Source organism: Psilocybe cubensis, chromosome 13, assembly GCF_017499595.1.
Source record: "Psilocybe cubensis strain MGC-MH-2018 chromosome 13, whole genome shotgun sequence".
NCBI lineage: Eukaryota > Fungi > Basidiomycota > Agaricomycetes > Agaricales > Agrocybaceae > Psilocybe > Psilocybe cubensis.
In genome coordinates this window covers 482,699-502,613 of record NC_063011.1, presented here as the reverse complement: position 1 = coordinate 502,613, position 19,915 = coordinate 482,699, and the positions used below count along the sequence as shown (strand labels likewise).

Below are 19,915 nucleotides of genomic sequence, written 5' to 3'. Positions count from 1 at the left end.
AGATTCGGAGTCCAAAGGAAAATGAACGACAGCGATTGGAAAGTTCTTGAAGCGTCTTGAAGTGGATGGAAACCGAAACTAAAAGTTGTTGTGCTATGCTTAGAAGTGAGGCTATCGGAGTTTGAATTACAATTCAGGTGAGCGCGATGTCAGCGTTAGCCTCGCGAGCCAGGCCTTCTGTGAATCTCGTCTCTTTTCTAGATAAGGCAGGTACCGAGTGATATGTTTGTACAAATGTTGTCTTTATTTATGTCGTCAAACATTGATCGGAGTGCGAAAAGAGAGAGATTCACAGAAGGCCTGGGACAAACGGTTCGGATTTGAGGGAATCCTCGTTTTGTGACTCGGACTTAGTGAAAAAAACGCGATTTGCCTCAACAACAACCTTCCACAACTTAAAAAAAAGTTGTCTACAGAATCATTTAGATAGGTTTCTTTTATAATAAAATTCATTTTTACAAGGTCACGAAAAAAAAATTTTTTGAGAAAAAAATGACTTGTAATTTGAGCCGAAAAATCATATATCATGGCGCAGGTGAACTGCTTCTAAGATTAGATGGCAGGTCCGGGCGGTTAATGAACCCAGTCTCTGCAGATAAAACAGACAATGAAAGGGACATACCTACACATCCCACCTCCATCAAAATTGAACCTCTGGATACCCAGATTGTCCCAAATACAGTCTCTACATCCTCTGTAGATTCAAATTTCAAATCATGCTTCAGCTTCAGACAGTATGGGCGAGTCTAGCATGCAGGGTTTGACCTTGACATGGATCTTGAGGAAATAGAGGAGGAGTACGATGTTATTGAGGATTCAGAGGATTCAGAATTTCGAGGGGGAGGGGGACGGGTAGTGGTCGCAATCGAGTACGACGCGGGGTAGTTGGTGACGTAGTTGTTCGAATTTCACTAAGTCCGACGTGACAAAACGTGACTCTGCCAAAACCGAACCGTTTGGCCCAGCCGTTTCTGACGAAACCGAGCGGAGCTCGAAATATGCTGAGTCAGAAACGACTGGTCTACGAGCCTATGTCAGCGTCTTTGTTGGACTCATCCAAACTCCTCACTTTTTATCTACTGTTCGTTGTTGTCAATGGTACGTGCACAGCTATCAGCGAATACTTTATATTAACTGACAAATGAACACTATTCCGTATCGATATCTATATGCTGTGTGAATATTCAAAGGCATCCCTTCACTTTTGTCAAGAATGCAACAACCTACTTTACCCCAAGGCGGACCCTCAGCGTCGGATCATGGTCTATGGCTGCAGGATATGTCAATACGATGACATGGTGGAGAATAAGTGCGTCTACAGAAATGACTTGTTGACAGTGACCAAGTGTGTATATTGCAAGTCCTTGTCCCCTCCGTACCTACGTTTGACATCTTCTTCAGGGAACAGGTCGGTGTCACCACCGACCTTGGGGCTGACGCTACCCTGGTATGATTCTGATATTCATCTCTATAACGTGTCCCTTATGTCTCTGTCCTAGGCACATTCAAACATTCCATGTCCAAAATGTGGCAACGATGAGTAAGTCGATATCTCGGACCGAATTCTTGTACTAACGAGTACTTCAGCGCAGTTTTTTATCAAGATCAATCCAAACGAAAAGAGACACGAATGATTCTATTCTTTGTCTGCACAAAGTGTAATCACAGCTTTACCGATCCATCGCTACCCCAAGATAGTCGGCCAGACACATGAGTTGGCAGGGCGAATCGTTGGATTGTTTACTGTATTTTCTTAGTCAGCATTAATTTTGGGTGAGTAAATACTATTCCGTTACTTTCCATTGTTGTTACTCAATGTTCTCAGGTATAATACTAGGATGCGATGTATATTTAGCTACTTTTCATAAAATGAAATACTGCGACAAATTCACATTTGGGTGAAGTTCGCGCATTCCTGTCATTAATTCACTTAACCTTCTCCCGGCATCGAACACCCAAATGGCTCTATCCTTCTCATGATATTGGTGATAGTACATTGGAGTTCATGATTACAATGCGGTGGTAATAAGTAAGTCGTCTTTGTGAATGTGATCCTTGAGTTAACGGGTCTACCAGCTGTATACTTTGTCAATATTTGCTATCCCTCCAAATTTCAACGACACTTTCCTGTTCGCCATTGTGAAATCTAATTTACTAGAAATATGACCTGGGATGATTTTTATCTCCGTAGGTCATTCGCTACTGGTATGCGGAAGCACACGCCGTACGTGCAATTTGCGATGACCTTTCTCACACCAGGTACATATTAATATATATTTAGTATCAACACTGCGAAATGGGTTCACGCGCAAGCTACATTTCTAGCAGATCTCCCATCAACTCTTTCGTAACTCGCTTCTTCTACAGTTTTCCCGCCTCAATTCCTAAACCATGGCCATGAACTTGCTCATAATGAATCAGCGCATCGCATTCCGTTTTTGCTTTAAAGGCACCGTGCTCATACATATAAGTCCCGTTAGTGCGTATCTTTGGCTCTCGGAATCTTTCCTGGCTGAAGTTTGAGCAGACTAGGGTTATGCCCTTAGCTATCTGCCTTTGATTTGCATCTTTCCTCAACTTCCCATCACCCTGTGTTTGATTTTTACACTTTTCGTCAGTTATCTTCAGCCTCGTGAACGAATCACATGGATCATAGCCGGCGGCATGATGAGAGAGTTGCCGCAAAATTCAATTTGCTTTACCGACCACCCCTGTGTTATTCTTATAAACAGCTTTTTAAAAAAATGACATTTCCAATTCCTCTTCCCTTCATTCAGCTGTCCGTCCAGACCTCATTGGACTCATAACGTGTTCACTTAGAAACGAAGTACTAGTAAGAGACATCGTAACCAAATTCTCAAATTCTGACATCATTATCAGACGTTGAACGAGTCTAGACGTGCTATGACCTCTCAGGACAAGGAGCTCGAGTCATCTCAAGAAAAGACCTCTACTGTTGTTGATCATACCAGCGAATCCACCGAATACACTCGCGTCGCCAATGATGAAACCACATTGCCTGAAGGAGGCCTACGCGCATGGTCCGTGGTAGCAGGAGTGTAAGAGCTTTCATGTCCTTGCCCTTGGGAGTGCCATGGTTTACGACAGAACCCTTTAGCTTCCTGTCACAATTTTGCTCATTTGGGTACATATTCAGTCCCCTTATCATGCACGTCTGGCGTGCTCATTCCCATGTCTGTGCTCCACTTTGAAAAGGTATACGAATGCTTATGGGGTTTACAATGGTGAGTTGTACCAGGTGTCATCATTTTGGAGCTTTTTTTCGTATTACGATGCTCTATCTGATGATCAATTATGTCCATCTGTACAACAGATTTTTATGTTCGACGATATCTGGTCGAGACGAGCACGTCGTCCCAGATAAGGTGGGCCCCCAACTTATTTGACTAATTAGAGAAGCTAACCGAGCTTCGGTAGTTGGATCGGCAGCGTCCAGCTCTGGTTATGCCTCTCGGTAGGGCTGTTCACAGGGCGAGCCTTCGACGCAGGCTATTTGTGAGGATCTTCTTCCGTTTTATTCCGCTTACCAATGCTGCATTTTAATATCTTCTGTCGTCTGCTGATGCGCTGAAATAATTTTAGCTACCACTTGATGATTGGGGGTTCTATTCTTTTTGTTTTTAGCCTGTTCATGGTATCCATCACCCAGCCGGAGCACTACTACCAGGTACCTGTTAAATTTTCTTTTGCCATTATGGCGACCTACTGACGTATTTGGCACATTCTGGTTCTTTTTTTAATTAAATTCCAATGGGCAGCTTTTCCTTTCACAAGGTATTGGCCTTGGCTTGGCTATTGGCATTCTCTATGTCCCGGGGCTAGGGATTCTATCACATTATTTTAAAAGACGACGCGCGCTCGCTATCGGGATCGCAACGTGTGTGAGTCCAGTCAAATCCTTTTCTGTCGTTGTGATCGACCTGTGCGACATCACGCTGACCATGAAAGTCGTCAATTGACTCCAGGGCTCAGCGGTTGGTGGTGCATTGCATCCCATTATGCTCAATAAATGGTTCCAGGGGAGCCTTGGATTCCACTCCGGCGTCAAAGCTAGTGCAGGGTTGAACGCTGGGCTCCTCATCATCTCATTGCTTTTGATGAAACCAAAGTATCCCCCCAACAGAAAAAAGGCCAACAGCACATTTCGTAGCATGCGGCTCTTTCTTAGAGATCCGCCTTATGTTATAATGATCTTTGGGTGAGCTGTGCTTTCTACAACTACCCTCGTCCTCGGAGCCTCGTTATTTTGTTTTGTGTTGCCGTGTAATGTCGTTTCTAACATTTGTTTTTTTGAGTTAGCACGGTGATCACACTCTCAGGATTATATTACCCTATATTCTTTGTCCAGCTCAATGCCATTAAGAATGGGATCAGCCCGAACCTCGCCTTCTACACGGTGCGCGCCATAACTTCATATCTATATGGCTTATCATTGGCTCTGACCCCTCTGTAAATTTAGATCGCCATTCTGAATGCCGCCAGCGTAATGGGCCGAATATCTACCAACGCACTCGTATACAGATTAGGCGCGTTCAACGTGGTGGTGTTCTGCATATTCATAGCCTCCGTCCTTGTGTTCTGTACGCTGGCCATCAAGACGGCAGCTGGGACGATAACATTTGCCATCCTATATGGATTCTTCTCCGGAGCCTGTAAGTTTGTCCAATATCTCGTGTCCATCAACTCTTGAGGAGAAGAAACGACTTACGGAATATCTTTTCTAGATGTGAGTCTACTTGCTCCCATGATTGGGACAACTGCGGATAACGACTCGGAAATTGGGGCACGCCTCGGCATATGCTTCACATTCACAGGTAAATTTGACTATATCCTCATTCTCATTTTTGCAAGTCATTTCATATCTGATATTAACTGGTCAATTTTTTTAGGATTTGGCGGACTGGTCGGTATGTTCTTTTCCCAATTTAATTTATGGTTTTGTTTTAGCAGGCAATGGTAATGTTAACAAAACACATCAACAATTGTCTAGGCACGCCTATTGCCGGCGCATTGCTGTCAACATCGTTTATTTGGTGGCGGCCGACAATATACTCTGGAGTAGCTGTCCTCTCGGGTTCCATATGCTTCTTCACTTCCAGATGGTTGTTGGCGAGACGTAGACATACCCAATGGATTTGATGTAATAGATGACATTGGAGTTGGAACGGAATTTAAACGGAATGGAATGAATTGCAAATTTAGCACTTTCTGACAATCACAATGCTTATTGGCCACACTCTAACTCTGCCTGGTAATCCATGTACATATATCTTGTGTCATGGAGAATTAGAATGCTCCATGAATCTTGAAGACTGGCTTGTATGTTTGTGAATCGGAGTCTGTTTGTCATTTGATACGGAACGCGTCAATGGCGTGAGCATTTTAGAGCTTGACACCCGACGACCACCATCGCGAGGAGCTGAAGCTTATATCCTGCTTGAAATACCCAAATAAACATTACATCCATGCTATTGCAAGAGGACACGACTCAATCCAGCTCTCCAAGGCCATCATCACCGGCGATGTCATCTAAATTTCAGCGCAAGGCAAAGTTTCGCAGGGCGTCTTTGAGCCAGTCTCAATCCGACACAGAGTTTATACCTGGAATATCCAAATCTCCAAGTAGCGTCAGCGCTGGTGGAAAAGAGGCAGCTGGTTCCCCACAAGCCACTCAGGCGCCTGTAGCGGAAAATGGGGCAGCGACGGACCCGATCGAATCGAATAGAGCCGATTTCGGGGACAAAGATGTGTCACCAGTAGAAAAACCCATCTCTAAACCTAAGGAAGTTGAAACGTCAGTTTCAGAAAATGCGATGGACGAAGATCAAGAGTCGGACTCAAAAGCAAGTGGTTCCAAATCTCCATCTTTTTCCTCCGAAATGGTGGCCAATGCGCTTGTACCGTCACCAGACCCCCCACACTCTACGGTTTTGCCTGAGGAATCATCCAAACAGGAGGATGCAGGCGGTCATATACAAGAATCTCCAGAGGCACATGGCTCACCCCCACCACCAGACATATCTCCTGGCGCGGATCGAATGAGACCTTGTAGGTGTCTACTGCTAACTACACCTCTGTTAACACCTTTTCTGGAATATCACCGCCTACTCATTCACTGAGCTAACTTGAAACTTCTATGTTTTTTTTTGACCCGGCCTTATAGTTTCTCCAGAGGAGCTCTCCCAGGCTAAATTACTTGTGCTGGACCTTCTAGGCTGGGGTGTCGAGCCAGAGTTTCTGGTCACTAGCGGCGTTTCTGCGGAGGCTCTCTATAGGATATTTACTGATCTGAACCTCCGCTTGCCGCATAATCTGGAAGTTTCTGAAGATGTCAAGGCTGTAGCTTACTCCTGGGGGCCTGTACCAGGTGTGGATCATGACTCGGACATGGACTCAGACATAGGGGCAACACAGTCGCCGCCTTTTGCCCAATCTCAAGCTGTAGAGTGACACGCACTTCCGTGCCGTATACGACAAGGTGTGTGCAATGATGCTTTATTCGCTGTGTATACAATCTAATTATCAGTGGATGCATGATTGTTTCTAGGTATCAATCATACCTCAATTTCTCGACGCTGTGGCTGCATTCTTTCTGGACGCTGTGTGTTGAACTATCCTTATTGCAAGCTTCAATCGATCTGTTTGCCTGTTTCCTATGTGCTCATGAGACGACGATATTTTGAGAGAAATTTTTCTGCCTGGGCTTCAAAAAATCTTGTCTTTGTTGATCTGTGCTCTCGATTATCATTTTGGCGCCCTCTCAAGTTGCAGGTAAGTGGGTTTAGACGGAATATTTTTGTACATTATCACCAGTCAGAATAATCTGTTAGAATCTACATATCTACTTTTACATTCCAAAGTTCAAAGCCATAATTTTTACTGCTTTACAGTATTTTGCTTTCCAATTGCTTTGCGTTGGTAACCTCATTGTTAACTAAGGACAACAAGAACGCCGGGATGTTGAGCTGAGATTAATAGTACACTGATCCCGAGGCACCGTTGTTGTGGATTTGAAACATGTGGTCAACCAGCTCACCACCAGCAGAACGTGAGTCGCCTGCTGTACCTATACTCTTTGTATTGCCAGCAGTCTGGGTTCCGATCTTTTTGAGGGTTGCCTTGGCTTTTGTTCTCTATAGACTGCGAAACAGAGATCAAAGTTGAAGGATAAAAAAGGTTACATAAATTGGGGCCGCCTGTGAAGTTGTGATGACTGACGGTGATAAAGTACCCTGCCAAATACCGTGACCTCCTCCCTTTTCTCCCACCGACATCGACACAACCGTCGAGTGCTTTTATTGCTCTTCCACAACTACACGCTGCTGAGCGCGTCAATCCCCAGCGAAATGCGTTTTCGAACTTTGGAGATCAGATGGCACGACAGCAAGCCTATATCTACCTGCGACTTCCAGCCTCTTCCTTTCAAAAAGGCGCGTCCGGCAGCGGGCCAGGATAAAAATTATGCGTCTCAGAGCTACAGGCTGGCGACGGGAGGGGAAGACAACCATGTCAGAGTGAGTGGGAACACGAAGAGCTGCGCGGCGCGTCGATTGTTGACGGGGTGTTGCAGATATGGATGGTTCATCCACACATCAGACCGCCGACGCTGTTGGCGGATGCGGATCCTACGACAGCCAATGCTTCGCGGCCACCGCGAGTAGAATACCTGGCGACCCTCAGCCGCCACTCCGCAGCAGTCAATGTGGTTCGCTTTTCGCCAAATGGTATGCTCCGTCAACTTTTCGTTTGACTAACGACTCACAATTCGCGACTGAAGGGGAGCTTGTCGCGTCTGCTGGGGATGGTATGCCAACCTGTGTATCCTCGCGCGCTTCAGGCACTGATGAAAGCATTTGTAGATGGCATGATCATCATATGGGCGCCCTCTGCAAGCCCCCAGGCGGCTACTTATGGAAGTGATCTCAGCGCCGAAGATTTGCAGTATGAGAAAGAATACTGGAAACCCAGAACAACCTTTAGGTGAGTCCTTACTGCCCGTTACAAACCCATCCAATAATTTCAACTAATGAGACGTCCAGATGTACTACAATGCAAGTATATGACTTGGCATGGAGTCCAACTGGGGAGTACATTATTGCGGGTAGCACCGACAACACAGCGAGAGTTTTCGCCGCCGCAGACGGTACGCTTCTTTTCGGCTCAAGCTACTCCACATTTCTAAACTGTTTACAGGAAAATGTGTATACGAGATCGCCGAGCACCTGCACTATGTGCAGGGCGTTGCCTGGGACCCTTTGAACGAGTACATTGCCACCCAAAGCAGCGATCGCTCTATGCACATCTACAACATCACGACCAAACCCGGAGGTGCATTTGAAGTGCACGCTGTGGGCAAAAACACACGCATGCCGCACAGACACAGCCATAGCCATTCTCGCACACCTAGTGCCCATGGCGGACGGCCCCGGATGTTCCGACGGGCTTCCACTGCCAGTGACCTGGAGTCCTCCTCAGCTATCGCCCTGGACAACAATGACGACGCTCAAAGTATTACATCAGGCCATGGAAGGGAGGGAGGAGGGGCACCGTTGACGCCTGCGATGTCTGTCACGAGTACACCTGCATTCATGTTCCCGCCGCCACCCATCGAGGGTTCTTCCAGAAGATCCTCATTTAGCTCCAATGCCCCCGGCTCACCGTCCACTTTCAGCAACAATAACAACAACAGTCGATATGGACGCTCTCCATCGCCGATGCCACCCCTCCCAGCTATTAGGAATTTACCTTCGTCTTCGAATGCGCCGACGGCGGCGCTGTGGGCGAGCGTTAAGCTTTACGGAGATGAAAGCTACACAAACTTTTTCAGACGGTTGACGTTTAGCCCAGATGGCGGCCTGCTGTTGACGCCGGCGGGACAGTTCGAAGATCCGTCGGTGACACCTGCTTCGGTGGCAACGAAGGCGGGGGAAGACACCACGCCTACAAGGGGAAGGAAAGGGCATCCGTCGGAAGCTGGAGCGTCGACGCAATTGGGGTCGTCTTCGTCTGTGTATATTTACTCTCGCGCGAATTTTGCGAGACCGCCGATTGCACAGCTGCCAGGGCACAAGAAGGCGAGCGTCGCAGTGCGCTTCTCGCCCATTCTCTATGACCTGCGATCGGGCGTGTCCCTTCCAGGTACATCTAGCTCGACAGCTGAAGAGAATGATAAAAAGGCGGAAGGAAAGGGTAAAGACAACTTGCCGGTTGGTGTGCTTGAGAAGGGTGTGGATGGCGTTATGGATGTCGACGTGTTGGGCCCGTTGAAGCCATCGGAGAACCCACCCATGCCGACGCCTTCTACCAGTGCGTTGATGACGCCCCAGCGAACACCGGCACCCGGCAACATTGTGACCCCAACACCCCGGCCTGCGATCTCGACGTCAGGTATCAACATCGTGGCTTCGTCGCCCGCGCTTTCGCCTATGGATTTGAGGCCGCCGACACCTGCTGAATCGAAGCCTTCGACTCCTGCCCCTTCACAAACCAATAATAATAATAATGCTAACAGTGGAGGAGGAACAGTGATGCAGACAGGTTCTGTCTTTGCTCTGCCTTACCGCATGCTGTTTGCAGTCGTGACGATGGACACTGTCGCCATCTATGATACACAACAAGCATCACCTCTCTGCTTGCTCACAAAGTTGCACTATGACGAATTCACAGATATGACTTGGTATGCATTCTAACTTCTAAATTTTCTTTTAGGACAATTGTCATTGACTTTTGGATTACCTCCAGGTCACCAGATGGTCAATGCCTCATTCTCTCCTCGCGCGATGGCTACTGTACCCTAATCATATTCGACGACATTCTGCCCGCCTACCACACCCAACAGCATACCCTTCAACTACAGTCGATTGCGCACCACCACTCAGTGCCCATCTCTTATGGCCCAAACAACCACCCTCCCTCAGTGTCGGCTTCATCAGCTCAAGTTACACCCGCGGCTACACCATCATCTGCCAGCATCGGCTTGCCTGGCCCATCTCAAACCTCGAACCCAAAGAAGAGGTCCGACCCACCGTTGACACCTGCTGCGAGTGTGGATGGCTCTGAGGCTTATTTCTCGACAGCGCAGACATCCTCCTCTGAGCAGAAACTTCAGCAACCAAAGGCTGGCTCGTCCACTGGAGAGGCACCGGCATCTGCTGTAGATGCTGGGAAATCTCAGGAGCCGCCGAAGAAGAAGAGGAGAGTCGCGTTGACGCGAGTAGGTGATTTAGATTCATAATCGGTGTCCGGGCCGCATCCATTGTCTGAGTCCAAGTTCCGACTTGCAACGTTTCTCTATTGTACCCTTCCGTTGACATTTCATAGCCTCCTCGCTCTTATTTTCTTTCCTGTTTATGATTCTGTTTACGATGTACATATTTTGTGGTTCCCTTGATTCCTTATTTTATGCCTTCTTGCTGCTATCATGTCTTGTCATATCCTTTCCGTGTCCTCCTATCTCTTTCCGAATATCTCATAGTCCATGGTCTTTTCCGTTACCCTACATTTTCCAGAAAACCAATATTCTTGAGTGTCGTTTCATGTTCACATATCTTCCATTTTTCGTTCATCATTATTAGTACCGCTCTAGTCGCCGGCTTGGACTCTGAAAATCTATGACCAAGTCCAAATAGTTAATATGCATGCATACATAAAAAGTCCAGCGCTAATGATTTTGACACACATGTATTATATTACAATAGTATACCACTATTTTACCTATTGTTAAAGAGATCGCAATGTTGGAGAGTGACAATCTTACTTTTCATTTATAATCACTGAACGTGCAGAGACTCTTGGAAACAAGGAGTGATATTCAGCAAGCCCCTGATTTATACCCATATTAGGCGTTTTGTTTGTTTCCGAGGGTTCACGCAATCACTTCTGTTTTGGGACGCGGTTGGGTCGCTCGACGTTGTGCACTGGACCGCGACCGCGACGAGAGGGTCTTCGTAAGTTTGATGCCACAATATGCCTTTCATAAACTCACCATTTTACACAGTGTATAATATCACTTGGCGGGGAACTCTACATTCCTCAATCTCTAAGTTTCCTGGGGTATAGGTGAGTATACAAGAAATTGATATTTGATTGGCAAGTGGTGACCTTGTTTCGTTTCACAGCTCCTTTGTATTAATTGAAAGTATCGCAAACTCTGTAGGAGCCACCTCCAGATATGTCGATCTTCGGAAACTTTGGAAACACCAATACCAACACGAGCGGTAACGTGTTCGGCGCCCAGAACACGAACCAGCCAGCAGCAGGCTCGTCTTTGTTTGGATCTACCAACTCAGCGGCCAATCCAACGTCATCACCGTTCGGTGCCACGAATACGAACACTGCTTCACCAGCAGCGGGAAATATTTTTGGCGCCTTTGGAACGCCAGCATCCAATACGACAAACCAGCCAGCATCTGGCAATTCGTTGTTCGGGAACAACACCACCAATACGAACACCGGTAGCTCGCTGTTCGGGAATGCTGCTAACAACACGAATGCGAACGCGACGGGGAATGCAGGAACAACGACGGGATCGTCGATATTTGGAGGAGGTGGAACCACGGGCACCAGTAATTTGTTTGGGAATAACACAACAACTGCCAACCCTTTGTTTGGGGGTGCTACAAACACAGCTACGAATACAGGAACGGGGACAGCAGGAACAACGGGCGGGAGTATCTTTGGAGGAGGTAACACGACGAATACTGGTGGTGGACTCTTTGGATCGACAACGAACAACACAACAAACACTGGTGGTGGACTCTTTGGATCGACAGCGAACAACACTCAACAACAACAAACTGCAAATACTGGCACCGGTCTCTTTGGCGGCGCAACGAATAGTCAGCCGCAAACCGGAAACACGGCTGGAACAGGTCTTTTTGGAAATACCCAAAACACTGGAAGCAGTATCTTTGGAGCTAAGCCCGCGACAGGTCTTTTTGGCTCGACCACAACAACACCCACGACGAACACGAACACTGGTTCAATTTTCGGAGGTGGTTTGTTCGGAGGACAGCAGCAGCAGCAGCAAAACCAACAGCAGCAGCCACAACAACAGCCACAGCAGTCATCTCTCTTCGGCTCCTCTACCCTGTTTGGCGGAAACAAAAGCACTCTGGGAACGAGCGCACTCGGCGCCCCAGCTCAACAAAATGTCTTTGGCACCTCTACTCTAACTACTCCGTCCAATATGCAGGATGCCCAGAATCAATTTTCACAGCTTGCGCAAAAAATTGAAAGGATTATAAATGCTTGGAACCAAGAGTCGAAGGATTGCGAATTCCAGGTGTGTTTTGGTCAATGCTTTGAGGCTTATATACTAATGTTTATTCCAAACCAGCACAACTTCTATAATCTGGTGGATCCCAAGCAAGTAAACTTATATGGACGCCCAGCAAATGCCACCAACGACGCGATGTGGGAAAAGGCCGTTCGTGAAAACCCTGATCCTTCATGGTACGCTACTTGTGATATATTCAGTGAAATATTACTAATTCAGACACGCTTTCTACAGTCTTGTTCCTGTCATTGCAATTGGTTTTGACGATTTGAGAGTTCGTGTTGATGCCCAGACTGCGCAATCCGCCAACCATCTACAAAATTTGAAGGACCTGCAAACCCGGCTGGCGGCTTTGCGCACCCAACACGCTGTCTCAAACGCGTCTCGGCTTCTCCGTGCGGCTAGTACACAGACCCAAGTAATCCAACGGCTGATGCGCTTCATTCAACACCTCCACCTCCTGATCCCTACGATTCGCTCCAGTGCTTTGAGACCAGAAGAAGAAGCTCTGCGAGGTAAACTGGAAGAACTCGAAGAGGAGATGCGCAGAGGAAGGGTCAAGGGTCGACTCAACGAGCTTTGGGCATTGATCGGCTCTGTCAGCGCAAGCATCGAGCGATCCTCTGCATCAGGAACTTTGCCTACAGATAACTGGGCTGTGGTGGACGAGGATGGACTTGCCCAGATTGCGCAGATTCTTACAGAGCAGCAGGCGGGTCTGCAGCACCTAACGAAGATCCTGCAGAAAAGCCAACGAGACCTCAACGTTATTATGGGGAATAGCTCCAAGAATACGGCTGAAAGCACGAATGACGAAACTGGTGCTGGTCTGGGGGAGAGCATATGGGGTTCAACGAGTATGCTGAGAGCTAGTGCTTTGCGTTGATGGGTCTATGCATAAGGCCGTCGACGGAGCTCACTCTCTGTTTTGTTTGCTTTTTGTATTTTGTTGATTCCTTGACATATTTTTGTTCCTCTTCAATTTTTTTACTTTGCTTGGTTTGGTTGTCCCTATGCCACTCTTGGCCATTGTATAAAGTGTCACAGCGAGGATCTTACCGACATTCATCCCATACAGGCCTATTGCAAGTCTGTGCTCCCCTTAACCAAGTTAAAAACTGCTCTAGATATTTTTCACCTATCGAGTCTGCTCACAATCACGGCATGAAAATAGTTCGCCGCGATTGCCGAATCAATGCCGCACAAATTTCTCACGCTCATCGCGCCACCGCGTTCTGGAATTTTCTCCGATCTGGAAGTATCGCGAATACCCTTTTCCAAACGTAGGCAGAGAAGCCATCCATCTTTCGAGAGATTTCTACTTCAGCACTGAGATGTTTCTTTACAATTCCAGGACGTTTTCGTTGTTTCCTCTTTCATAGTTCAACGAAGGTATAAATGAGTCTAGTTAATAACACTTGGAAATCAGTTCTATTTCTCATCCACACATCCGGAGTCCAAAGCTTCTAATCGAGCTCACTTAACAACAATCTACAAAATGTCGAACGTCTTCTTCTACGAACCCTACTATGACTTCGACCGCCTCTTTGAAGAGGCCTTCGCTCGTCATGCGCACGGCGGCCCCAGACACAATCAACTCCAGCGTCGCAACGCAGCTGGCGATGGAGCTGTCAGGTCTTTAAAGCCAAGGTAAGAGATGAACTGTGAAACTTTACAAGTACGTTCGGCGCTAAATATGACTTTGAACATTGCAGGATGGATCTTCATGAAGACGCCGAAAAGAATCTCGTGACCGCCACCTTTGAATTCCCTGGAGTATCAAAGGAAAACGTCAGCATTGACGTCCACAATAACCGACTGAGCGTCTCAGCCGAGTTGAAGCAGGCGAGCGAATTTGAGGAACATGGCTATGCTGTACGCGAACGCCAGTACGGGAAGTTCTCTCGCACTTTGCAATTGCCTGCAGGGGTCAAGGTATGTAGGCGTATATAATTATTTAGGCACCGGGAATTCCTGATTCAATAAATTCAATATAGGATAGCGAAATTAAAGCTAACATGGAGAACGGTGTTCTTACCATTACGTTCCCCAAGACCGTCGCTGTTGACCAAGTGGGACCAAAGAAGATCACTATCTCCTAATTTCGTCGCTTTTGATATTATACCACTCTCTGTACTACCATACCCATTATTTGTGTATATGAAAAATTTTTTCGATGCATTCCAGAAAATACATTCTTTCTAATGGCACAGTAAGATCTAGTCAGTTATCTGCAAATCGTGTACAATTAAAGCCAGGTACGCACCCTATATTTCAAGTCAAGTGTATCCCTTTGGTTCCAACGCCATTGAGCCGTCATGACCTGCTGCACTACGGGACTTCTTCAGGAGCTGGCGGTGGTACATAAACAAGCGTGTTGTAATAGCAATGGATAACACCAATGTTACTGAAGAAGCCAATTCCGAAGCGAGAGGTGTTGCATAGGCCTTTACAGGTGGATTGTCTATGGTCATTTTGAGTTGAATGCACGCCGGGTTGTCATCAGAGCAAAAAAACCAATTTGGTTTGGATGCGGTGTGGAGATTGATCGAGCATACAGCAACAGAGGCCACCCAAAATGCAACCAAGAGCACGGAATAGGCTATATACCGAGGCGTAGCTGGCGTAAATGACATGATGGACTCGGTTTTATGCCGTTCTAGCCATTTTAGAAGGAGTATGGCGATGTGGAATGGGAGGGAGAGTGTATATGCGAGTACCGTTGGAACGAAGGCATTCGGTAGATACTGGTATGAAAGATTGACGCTGTCTTGTATAGCATAGGCTAATGCAACTGTAGATGTGATGTGGGAGCAGATAGTCAGAGTTGGGACCCATGGAGGGACTCTCTGAACGGGAACGAGAGTGCGAACTGACTCAGCGTCAGACGAGTCAGCTGCTGGAATACTGGCGGTGACGATCATGTAGAGGATTTGGCACAGGCCAGCATGAGGACAATAGGGTATGAGAGGTGTCTGATAATTCCGCAGCCGTCGCCATATATACGCTGACAATGTACGACCATCTTACGACATACATCATTGAAAGCCGCTGGAGGCACACTGATTCCATAGAAGATGCTGCGCTACCCGGGAAGAGGACTTATGCTAAACAGACAACGTTTTTTTGCCTCTGTATATCAACATGATTCATAAGACACCGCGGGGAATATGATCCTATCATATGTCAAATGCCAATGTCAATCATGGGTCTTGACGGTGAAGTTAAAAATAGTACATTTACATGTCTGCAGTGTAGACGACCTCCTGCATAGCAAACTATACTGAGTTCAGGCTGATGACACATCCGCAGCGTAGGCTCAGTTATGATCGAGTAATGAGGGGAAGCATCGATACAAAAACTGGAGCGATAATTTTGAATGCACCATCGAAGAATAAGCGCCCATGGCACGAATGGCTGAAAATACACACAGTCCCAACATTGGAATGCCATCCTTCCCTTACATGAAAATCGGCGCTGTACACCCTTGTGCTATCCGACCATCCTGCGCTCGTTCCGAGTGAAGCGATGAGTGTGTCCGATGATCGGAGGTGTGTTATGTATAGGGGTGCATGGCTCCGGCCAATAAGAAACCGTGTCGAGCGCGCAGACCCTGGTGATGGGGCACTGTAGAGCAATAGCAATTATTTGACACCAGCTACCAGTTGCAGTTATACCATGACACTCACTAGCACCACGCAAAATTCCTTCTCTGGGTACTGGTCATCCGGATCCAGGCAGCATCTTTACTACGGGTGGCGAGGTGGAAGGGGCCGGCAAATTTTCAGGTTGAGAGGGGCGATTGCATTCTCGTCTCCTGTGGAGGAAGCAAGACAATGTAATTGCAGAGGTGAGAATCGTCTCCAAAGAGGATGCAAGGGTTGAGGCCACGGCGCTCCAGTTTTCAGTCACGGTCGGAGCGTAGTAATATGTTATACATTTGTTTGACGAGAGGGAGTCAAGGTGACAGTTGGGGATGGGTTGCATGTTCCTATGGAGATTTATAGCGCACATTACCATGGACGTGGCCCACAGTATCAACGAAACGAAGGAGTAGATGATTGCTCGAGGAGATGTCGGAGCGAAAGGAAAGATGGACTCGCTTTCATGTTTTTCAAGCCACTGAAGGAGCACGACCGCGCCGTGATGAGGGAGGATGCAGACAAATCCCAGCACCACGGGTACGATGATATTAGGCAGATAGTCATAGGTGTAGCTGAGAAGGTTGGCGATGGTGAATGCCAACGCCAGGGCCGACACAAGGAAGGATGAATATAGTAAAATGGGGAGATGTCGAGGAACCTTTTGGTACTCCTGAGTGACAAGAGTGTGTGTGGACGCAGCGTCGGTGGCCTCAATATCAGGAGCGACGATGATCATGGAAGAAAAGAAAAGGATGAAATGTTGTCAAGCTCACGAAACGCGCGACATTTTCTTAATTTGCTTGGCCGATGAAACGGTCCATAAATTCATCACACTAAATTTGCTTCCTGACGTTCTGAATCAAGAACCACGAGGCAAGAAGATATTCTTATCAATGCGTTATGTAGTTCCTGTACATAGATACATTGGTATATGGCTAGTGGGCAATAGCTAACATATCAAAGGAGTGTGATGTTACTAGATTAGAAAGTTATAAATCCGAATAAACTTGAATGTAGTGTTGCACGCACCGATTCGCCTCGTACACATGTCCTCCGAGTATAAAGCTTGAGTACTGCATACTACAGCGCAATGTCTCCGAGCGTTGTGAGCTATTAATGTAAGTGTCAAGATCAAAATAGAATCTGGCCTAGAAGCTTTCCACTCGAAGCGACAAAACCCAAGTACAACAGGGTTTCTTTGTAGACTGGGCAGCGCGATAAGAGCAATTGCTCCGAGGTTATCGTAGCGCAAAGTTAAAGCGTGAGCGCGATGAGTGACAGTGGTGATAAGGATTGGTTCCTCCGATTTTCACGTCGACGAGTATTGTGGGTGGAATAAAACATGAAAACCCTATCTAATGATGAGAGGTATGAGTACAACATTGCTGATTAAGCTCAGGACGCACCGACGCCTTTATATACGAGCACGATGAGAGATAGACGGAAGGTTTACGCAGAGACAACCTTCGACTCGGACGGGGTAGAACTTGGGGAAGATGAAGGTTCATTATTGGGTAGTACAGCCTTCTGGCGCCGTCGATAATGCATAAAGCAAATGGAAGTGATGATAAGGGCGAGGAGTAGCTCCAAGGCGGAAGTGAGTGTTGAAGTGAATGAACACCAGTAGTCGTGTGCAATAGTGGGGTGGTAGGTAATTATGTTATCGCAGTCGACAAAGACGCTGTATGTCCCATTGGCATTTTGTATTGGTTTATACGTGCAACTCGACCACGACGCGCTGTCTCTGTGTAGATTGATAGCAGAGACTGTTGTAGATGCTGCCCACAATGATATGGGTACCAAAGAATAAAGGATTCCGCGCAATGAGGCTGGTGCAAACGGGAATATGGACTCGCTTTGATGGCGTTCAAGCCAGTTTAATAGAATCACAGCACAGTGATGTGGTACTGTCGATACATATGCTAGAATAGGGGCCACAATGCCCGCTGGCACGTCGTAGTAGTGATAATAGGTAACATAATTGACGATGGCGAAGACGAAAGCGAGGGTGGATATCAGAAGAGAGGAGTAGATGATTCTGGGGAGGTGGTGAGGTGTTTCTTGGTATTTTGGTGGTGTCACGAGAGTATGGGTGGAAGCTGCATCGGATTCGATATCGGGAGTAACAACGATCATGGTGAAGGGGTGCAAAGTGAGGGTAGAAACGGGGTAAGCAAGTAGCATGCTATCTTACATAAACTGTGACTCTTTCATTTTGCCGAGAGTGATCATGCGCGGTGCCTATAACTACATTTAAGATCCAGAACTGTAGTGTGAACGAATCCAACCAAAGGCTTTAGAAAGATAAAATTATCGTTTATTCTCATGCTGTTGTGTACACATGTAAGCTAGAGGAGGGAACGGCAAAGAGGTCTTAAGTTCCATGAAAATGAAAAGGAAAACAGAACTAAGTACTTTTGAAGGGGAGGAAGAATAAGAAAAATAAGAAAAACACGAGAAGAAAGAGATATAACAAGGTAGGGGCGCGTGCCCTTCAAATCTCCATAGGCTGGCGCGGTGGGCACTTACTCGGCGTCATCCTCCAGAATGCCAACATACCCATAGACCGAGCGGAGTTGTTAGGGTCGCGATAAAGTTCCATTGATAGAATTTATTATCATGAACAGGTAAACTACTGTTACCTTTGGTTCAAATGGTGTGTGGCGACCACTCACATGACATCGCACTCAACGCGTATATAGACACCCGACTGCCATTCTCAGTACCGACGTAGATACAAGTAGTGACCGACACGCCTTTGGGTACATTGCTCCAGTGATTGTAAACATTATCAACAATCGCGAACACAAAAGCAAGTGTTGTGACAACGAACGAGAGATAGATTAATTTTGGTAAATGTGGCGGAACCTTCCGAGGCTGCTCTGCGACCAGTGTATGTGTCGACGCTGCATCCGTTTTGTCGACCTCAGCATTGGTGGCAACAATCATTTTGGTACAATTTGGTGGTTGTTGGAAACGAAGCTTTGATTTGAACTTCAAATGTTCAGAAAACAAATAAATTCCCATCACGTGCCAAAGAAGTTCCTCACGATCGTCCGACCAACCCAAATGAGGAAATTTTTAGGTCGTGTCCAAAAATAGGAAGTCCTGTTTCTTCTTTCGAATCTCTGTGATTTTCGTGCAGAAAACATTAGAAGATTCCCGTGTGAGAAAAAAGCATTTTATACGTTGATTTTATGTACAAGATTGGTCGATATACATAAACCTAACCTCATAGTTCAAACAAGACTTAAGCTGTACAATGAATGAAAATATGGGTAAACCTTAAGCATGATGCATTGTATAGTATGAATACTTAGGCGCCCACGTTAAACTGTCTACTCGTCTACGTATGATATCTAAATTTCATCAAAGGGCGCCTACAAAGATCAATCATAACTGTATAATGGAAACAGTGTATGTTTATTCATTTTCTCCTTGATGATGCCCAAATAATCAACCCATTGGTCATCAATGATCAATGTAACTTATGGCCGCCCAGGTGAGGAAATATTTTTCGTGAACCTTCATTAGCAGACACATTATGAGGGAATACTTACTCTAACAGAATTTATTGAATCCATCTCATGATTTTATTATACTTCGGTTTCTTATCTGAATGATTGACTTTAAAGAAAATTCGGGTTTTGAAAGTCAACGTCAGCATGCGTGCAATACCTAACATATGTTTTCACTTGTGATCCTCATTATTACTTCTTGTGCAAATTGAAAAACACTTAGAAGCTTAGAATCCCTCTCTAAGTCCGCCCGGCACCCTTTGAGGCCACATAGGAAACAAGACAAGCGGAATGCAATTTCCCAACCCATTGAGCTTTCTAATGAATATATGCGGACTAGCGCGGATTTAGTGATGCGCTCAGAAGCCTTCGATCATCTATCTATCTTCAGCCTGTACCTGTCACTCGAAACGCATGCTTTCCCCGGATTCCGCTACAAAACTAGAACGCTTCTC

General features: G+C 46.4%; 9 protein-coding genes across 9 annotated transcripts; 6 read left to right on the top strand and 3 right to left on the bottom strand.

Moving 5' to 3' along the window:
- Positions 1 to 1,169: 1,169 nt before the first annotated feature.
- On the top strand, positions 1,170 to 2,150 carry JR316_0012894 (DNA-directed RNA polymerase II subunit RPB9; the record flags this gene model as incomplete). The annotated part of the gene is made up of 6 exons (XM_047898512.1): positions 1,170 to 1,345; positions 1,402 to 1,447; positions 1,500 to 1,540; positions 1,588 to 1,645; positions 1,993 to 2,029; positions 2,077 to 2,150. 6 exons carry the CDS (start codon positions 1,170 to 1,172, stop codon positions 2,148 to 2,150), a joined length of 432 nt encoding a protein of 143 aa, XP_047742060.1.
- Positions 2,151 to 2,645: 495 nt separating this feature from the next.
- On the top strand, positions 2,646 to 5,160 carry JR316_0012893 (MFS transporter asaE; the record flags this gene model as incomplete). Its single annotated transcript, XM_047898511.1, has 15 exons — positions 2,646 to 2,715; positions 2,778 to 2,833; positions 2,881 to 3,059; positions 3,119 to 3,145; positions 3,217 to 3,245; positions 3,335 to 3,386; positions 3,439 to 3,516; positions 3,604 to 3,688; positions 3,780 to 3,902; positions 3,987 to 4,219; positions 4,321 to 4,417; positions 4,481 to 4,673; positions 4,746 to 4,835; positions 4,911 to 4,928; positions 5,012 to 5,160. 15 exons carry the CDS (start codon positions 2,646 to 2,648, stop codon positions 5,158 to 5,160), a joined length of 1,479 nt encoding a protein of 492 aa, XP_047742059.1.
- A 326-nt stretch (positions 5,161 to 5,486) lies between these two features.
- On the top strand, positions 5,487 to 6,471 carry JR316_0012892 (uncharacterized protein; the record flags this gene model as incomplete). The annotated part of the gene is made up of 2 exons (XM_047898510.1): positions 5,487 to 6,069; positions 6,185 to 6,471. 2 exons carry the CDS (start codon positions 5,487 to 5,489, stop codon positions 6,469 to 6,471), a joined length of 870 nt encoding a protein of 289 aa, XP_047742058.1.
- An 896-nt stretch (positions 6,472 to 7,367) lies between these two features.
- JR316_0012891 (putative WD repeat-containing protein C26H5.03) lies at positions 7,368 to 10,255 on the top strand (the record flags this gene model as incomplete). Its single annotated transcript, XM_047898509.1, has 7 exons — positions 7,368 to 7,535; positions 7,592 to 7,745; positions 7,799 to 7,825; positions 7,881 to 8,001; positions 8,061 to 8,164; positions 8,215 to 9,697; positions 9,763 to 10,255. The coding sequence occupies 7 exons, from the start codon at positions 7,368 to 7,370 to the stop codon at positions 10,253 to 10,255; spliced, it is 2,550 nt and encodes an 849-aa protein (XP_047742057.1).
- Positions 10,256 to 11,191: 936 nt separating this feature from the next.
- JR316_0012890 (Nucleoporin nup44) lies at positions 11,192 to 13,184 on the top strand (the record flags this gene model as incomplete). The annotated part of the gene is made up of 3 exons (XM_047898508.1): positions 11,192 to 12,304; positions 12,359 to 12,474; positions 12,533 to 13,184. The coding sequence occupies 3 exons, from the start codon at positions 11,192 to 11,194 to the stop codon at positions 13,182 to 13,184; spliced, it is 1,881 nt and encodes a 626-aa protein (XP_047742056.1).
- Positions 13,185 to 13,796: 612 nt separating this feature from the next.
- On the top strand, positions 13,797 to 14,400 carry JR316_0012889 (Small heat shock protein C4; the record flags this gene model as incomplete). The annotated part of the gene is made up of 3 exons (XM_047898507.1): positions 13,797 to 13,948; positions 14,014 to 14,233; positions 14,296 to 14,400. 3 exons carry the CDS (start codon positions 13,797 to 13,799, stop codon positions 14,398 to 14,400), a joined length of 477 nt encoding a protein of 158 aa, XP_047742055.1.
- A 177-nt stretch (positions 14,401 to 14,577) lies between these two features.
- JR316_0012888 (uncharacterized protein) lies at positions 14,578 to 15,222 on the bottom strand (the record flags this gene model as incomplete). The annotated part of the gene is made up of 1 exon (XM_047898506.1): positions 14,578 to 15,222. The coding sequence occupies one exon, from the start codon at positions 15,220 to 15,222 to the stop codon at positions 14,578 to 14,580; it is 645 nt and encodes a 214-aa protein (XP_047742054.1).
- Positions 15,223 to 16,021: 799 nt separating this feature from the next.
- On the bottom strand, positions 16,022 to 16,678 carry JR316_0012887 (uncharacterized protein; the record flags this gene model as incomplete). Its single annotated transcript, XM_047898505.1, has 1 exon — positions 16,022 to 16,678. The coding sequence occupies one exon, from the start codon at positions 16,676 to 16,678 to the stop codon at positions 16,022 to 16,024; it is 657 nt and encodes a 218-aa protein (XP_047742053.1).
- A 713-nt stretch (positions 16,679 to 17,391) lies between these two features.
- JR316_0012886 (uncharacterized protein) lies at positions 17,392 to 18,078 on the bottom strand (the record flags this gene model as incomplete). Its single annotated transcript, XM_047898504.1, has 1 exon — positions 17,392 to 18,078. One exon carries the CDS (start codon positions 18,076 to 18,078, stop codon positions 17,392 to 17,394), a length of 687 nt encoding a protein of 228 aa, XP_047742052.1.
- Between the last annotated feature and the right edge of the window lie 1,837 nt (positions 18,079 to 19,915).